Here is a 5,116-nt window from a genome sequence, read left to right on the forward strand (position 1 = left end):
CCGGTTCTTTTGGCTCGGTTCACTGAAAAAAATCCGACTCTTTCGGGTCCCAAATGGCTCCTCAGATTATTTATTTTATTTTTTTATTTTAATTTTGTTTTACAAATAACATGTTTTCAGAGTTTGAAACATTGTTTTGACATATTTTATATGATTGTGTTCTCAGGTTTTTCTATTGTTGTGTTGACTGTATAGTAAATGAGGCAGCTACCTCAGTACACTCCAGAGTTTAAAATAATTCTTAAAGGATTCTTAAAGAAGCTATGATTTGAAATACACTTTTTTTTTATTATTTAAAAGACAAATGATAAAATACCGGTATTGATATCGGTATCGGCGATACCAGCCCGAATTTTACTCGGTATCGGATCGGAAAGGAAATTGGTGGTATCGAACATCACTAATACTAACAATGATAGGAGAAAATCAGTTTTCTGTTCGATTTCACCATTTCCGTGGTAAAAAAATGGCTTGATCTGAATTCACGGATTTCCTGTTCAAATACCCGCGAGATGGGTGAGTTGTGACAGCAATCGGCATGCTGTTTCGCACACACACACTGACTGAAGCAGGCAGTTGGGCGTATGCCCATTACTGTCTCTCTTTATATCACCAATGTTTTCACAGTCTCTTTAATGAATTGCGTGTGACATATTTAGTGTTTCTAAATTTATCAGTCATGAATGCGCAAAGAAAATGTACGGGGTGAGGCAGAAAATACCGTGCTGCACTGATAGGGGGCAGTGACGTGAGGTGAGGTTCATGATTGACCGTGCTATTAAATCCTTTAAATACTATTAAATCATGGTTTGAGTGTTTCAAACGAAATTATATAGAAACGGTGTTTGAATGAACTTGCATTGACGTTTTTGTACAACATTGTATAACATGTCCGCAACAAGGGACATTCAGGTGCCCTCGAAATTAATCTGACAATAAAGGTACAGGCACAGAGCATTTGGATCAGGGCGGTTTTGACAGGATTAGCCTGCGGCTTATATTCCAGAGCAATTTACATTCTGTATTGTCAATTTAGTCCCTTGGTCCTAGTCCCTAATTTAATCCCTGTCCTATTGCGGTAGTTGCGTCCAACACCCACCATGAAATGGGGAAAAAAATCGCGAAGTAGAGGCAAGATAGTTATTATATCATTTACGTATTTATTTATCCTTTACTAACCTCCCCCACATTATTTTCGTTATTATATTATTTACGTATTTATTTATCCTTTACTGACCTCCCCCACATTATTTTCATTATTAACCCTCCCTAGACTGTATTACCACTTTTTTAACCAAGAAAATATTGGAAATATTTTAAATTAAAAAAAAAAGATTTACCGTAAAATACCGCAATATAGCGAAACTCTCGTGAGATTGGAATAAAAAAAAAAATCTGCAATGTACTGAGTGAACAAAAGGAGTCAGTGCCTCACCAGACACGAACCTCACCTCACATCACCGTTTGCTTGATACTTTTCCCACATTTATATAACTACAGCAGGTAGCGGTTACTAGATGTATTGTACTTTATTATGGACATTTAGTCGGCGGTAACTACTGACCTGCAGTTATAGTGCAGCTCCATTATTTTCTCTTCCATCTCTTTCGTTTGATTTGGGGCAAAACTCAGTTCACTGATGTAATTTGATCCACACTCGTCTGTAATATACAGGAAGAGACAGGAAGAGGCACATCAACAAAAGAGACCGAATAAGTGAGTGAGAGAGAGAGAGAGAGAGAGAGAGAGAGAGAGAGAGATCCACTGACAGATTTGTCAGTTAGAGACTGACACCAAGTTACCTGGGTCGTAGTCTCCAAGCTCCGATTGAACAGTGTAGGATCCGAGAATTGTATGCGTCACAAATGAACAGGGAAGACAACCAGAGACAATGTCTTGTCTCAGTTGAAGACATAAGAGGTACCTGTGGACAGACAGGAAGTCAGACAATGCCGGCAATCCCCCCCCCTTTGCCCTACTGTTATGATAACGTCAGATAACACGTTTGCTGTAACAACACTGACACTTCTGTGTAGTGGCTGAAAAAAATTCGGTCTTAAGCCACTTCCTCTGTTGATTGATGGTTTTTCCCAGGTAATGTAAATGGCTTAATTCAATTTTCATGACTGAATATTTGTATTTGTATAATTAAGTATCTATTCTATATTATCTATTCTATCGATAGTATCTATCTAGATAGGTCCAATAATTCATCCCACAGAGGAATTATTTAAATGACTTATGTCATTATTATATATATATTGTGATATATACCTATACCTAAAGTCTATTTTTTTGACCGTTTGTCTAATTTGTTGTGGCCACATATAAAACTTATTGTTGTTTATTATTTTGGTTTGTTTATATTAATTTTAAATTACACAAATTAGTAATAATCGAAACAGACATTCTATGGAAGCGTTTTGTTTTTGTCTTTCACTTCACAACATTGTATTCCATATTTATAAAAAGATAAGAAAACTATTTTTAAAAAAAATGTTTATAGCAAAATATTTGTCAGTCGTAGCAAGACAGAGTACATGTGTGTAAACGAAAGGCAGAACAGTGAAATGGTGAGGCTACAAGGAGCAGAGGTGGTGAAGGTGCAGGAGTTTAGGTACTTAGGATCAACGGTTCAGAGCAGAGGAGACTGTGGAAGAGAGGTGAAGAATAGAGTACAGGCAGGATGGAACAGCTGGAGAAAAGTGTCAGGAGAGATCTGTGACAGAAGAGTGTCAGATGAGGTGAAGGGAAAGGTTTACAGGACGGGGGTGAGACCAGCCATGATGTATGGTTTAGAGACGGTAGCAATAGGCAGAAGACAGGAGGAGGAGCTGGAGGTGGAGGTGGCAGAGTTAAAGATGCTAAGATTCTCTTTAGGAGTGACAAGAATGGACAGGATCAGGAATGAGGTCATTAGAGGGACAACACAGACAGGAAGGTTTGGAGAAAAAGCTAGAGAAGCCAGATTGAGATGGTTTGGACATGTGCAGAGGAGGGACAGTGGACACATTGGTAGAAGAATGTTAGAGATGGAGCTACCAGGTAGGAGACAAAGAGGAGATATATGGATGCAGTGAGGGAGGACCTGCAGGTAGTTGGAGTCAGAGTAGAAGATGCAGAGAACAGGGAGAGATGGAAAACAATGATTTGATGTGACAACCCCTGAAAAAAAAAGGGACAAAGCCGAAAGAAAAAGAAGAAGATGTTTATAGCACTTCGTATTGTTCCCGTATCCTTAACATCCACCTATCTATAGCTTATCCTATGCAGACAGTTACTACAAATATAGAGTGTGTGAGACTTGTGTGATTGACTGGTAAGAAGAGCAACCTGGTAATGTCTTCAGACAGCTGAGCAGGATTGGGAGGGTAGAACTTGACGTTAAAGAAGAAGTTGCAGGGCAGCCCTGAAAAACAGAAAGTTCACACTTTACTTGGTTAAACCAGATCTACTTCAAGTCATGGCAATTAATCAAGATTCCACAAAGAGTGGATGTGAGATATCATTTAAAAAAAACACATCGGGGGAAACTGTCTTGGATTGGTTGCGTGTAAACCCGGGCGAAGTCAACTACTGGTGGGAAATACAAACAGTAAAATAAACCAAAGAGAGGACGTGAAAACCAAATAGAAAACGGGTAAAACAGGGAACAAATTGGAAAACCTCTCGTGAGCAGATATGGTGTGCTGATAACGTTCAGGCATATACTGTCTGAGAACAAAATATTAGGTTTTCTTGTGGCTCAAGTGGAACGGACATCCGTTTTCAGTATTGGCAAATCGGGAGGCCAGGTTTTCCACTTCCTTGTGCTTCTGGTCCCTCCCTCCTCAGTGCTTGTTCACGTGGGCCGTAAAAACAACTAACTGGGGGGTGTCGGCAGGGTCCGGTTTAAAAAAAAAAAAAAAAGAAGTGTGAAACCCAATGCATTTCAGTTAAGTCCCTTGTGGTATCTTGGTAAGAAATTGCTAGGTTTAAGAAACAGGAAAGATGAACTAAACCAGGTGAAATTTCTTTGTGACCAAACTCACCTCTAATCTGTTTCTTTATCTCCTTTAGTGAATCCAACCAATTCTACAACACAGAGGTCAGCCGTTAGGAGAGAAGGTACGATTCAAACGAAGCACGTTACAGTTCGGTAAACCATCTACAGTACATAAAAATAAAAACAGATACCAGATAGACGTCGTCCAGGAAAGAGCTCCTTTCTTTACAGAAACACTTTTTAGCCGCACAGCGCCACCTACTGTATTAGATTGCGCAGTTTTATGGTATGACCATTGACTTTTTTGAGTTGATGCAGCCTGCTCCCTAGGGCTTGATGATTCATTTTTTATTTCAACCGATGCAAAGTGTCACACGTTTGTATCGATTTTTTAACATTTTAACATTTTTTTAAATCCTGTTCTCAATCAATCAATCCTAGTACATATAAAATATATAAATATATATATATTATATTTTATTTATTTTATTTTTATTTATTTTATTTAAAATATATATTTTATATTTTTTTAAAATATATATTTTATATATTTATATATATTTATATACTATATAAATTTATAAATGATATATTATAAATATATATATTCCCTAAATACACGTATTATTGTGAGAGTTCTAACAACACTACCGTTTCTTCAACACTTTCACGTGCAACGCATTCTTTCACGTGCACCCATATATCTACAAACACGTTTGTGAGTTAATCGTTCATACGTGTCTCTGATGTACAAATCACTCGGATGACTACTTGTTTTTTTTTTTTACATTATTAGCAGTTTCCCAGCATCAGCCCCTAAGTGTCGCCAAAGGCACACAGCTATAGAAACATGCGTACGCTAGCTCTGGAGCTGCCATGAGGAGCGCACATTTCAACGATCATCTCAATTTTGAGACGTCTGAAATTGAGCGTGGAAATGGGCCCCAGAATTTTTCCGTATCTACGTCAATTTTTGCGTACCGCCCTTTTTCACGATAAAATAGTTTAGCACATCAGGCCCCAGGTCTTCCTATACTGTTTACAGCAGGGGTCTCAGACTCGCGGCCCGCAGTACAATATTTTGTGGCCCCTCACCTTAATATGAAGGTATAATATCAGTGTGGCCCCCGG

General features: G+C 38.3%; 1 protein-coding gene across 1 annotated transcript in view; it reads right to left on the reverse strand.

Annotated features, from left to right (window-relative positions):
• The window catches only part of epb41l3a (erythrocyte membrane protein band 4.1-like 3a), a 26,835-nt gene that overhangs the window by 14,595 nt on the left and 7,124 nt on the right, over window positions 1-5,116 (reverse strand). The window contains exons 5-8 of the mRNA XM_025061550.1: window positions 4,032-4,074; window positions 3,334-3,409; window positions 1,803-1,924; window positions 1,565-1,661 (exon numbers count right to left, since the gene is read on the reverse strand). Of these exons, the coding sequence (XP_024917318.1) occupies window positions 1,565-1,661; window positions 1,803-1,924; window positions 3,334-3,409; window positions 4,032-4,074 (338 nt within the window). The remainder of the gene's footprint in view (window positions 1-1,564; window positions 1,662-1,802; window positions 1,925-3,333; window positions 3,410-4,031; window positions 4,075-5,116) is intronic.

This window comes from Cynoglossus semilaevis, chromosome 1 (genome assembly GCF_000523025.1).
Source record: "Cynoglossus semilaevis isolate Cse_v1.0 chromosome 1, Cse_v1.0, whole genome shotgun sequence".
In the NCBI taxonomy this organism is placed as follows: domain Eukaryota; kingdom Metazoa; phylum Chordata; class Actinopteri; order Pleuronectiformes; family Cynoglossidae; genus Cynoglossus; species Cynoglossus semilaevis.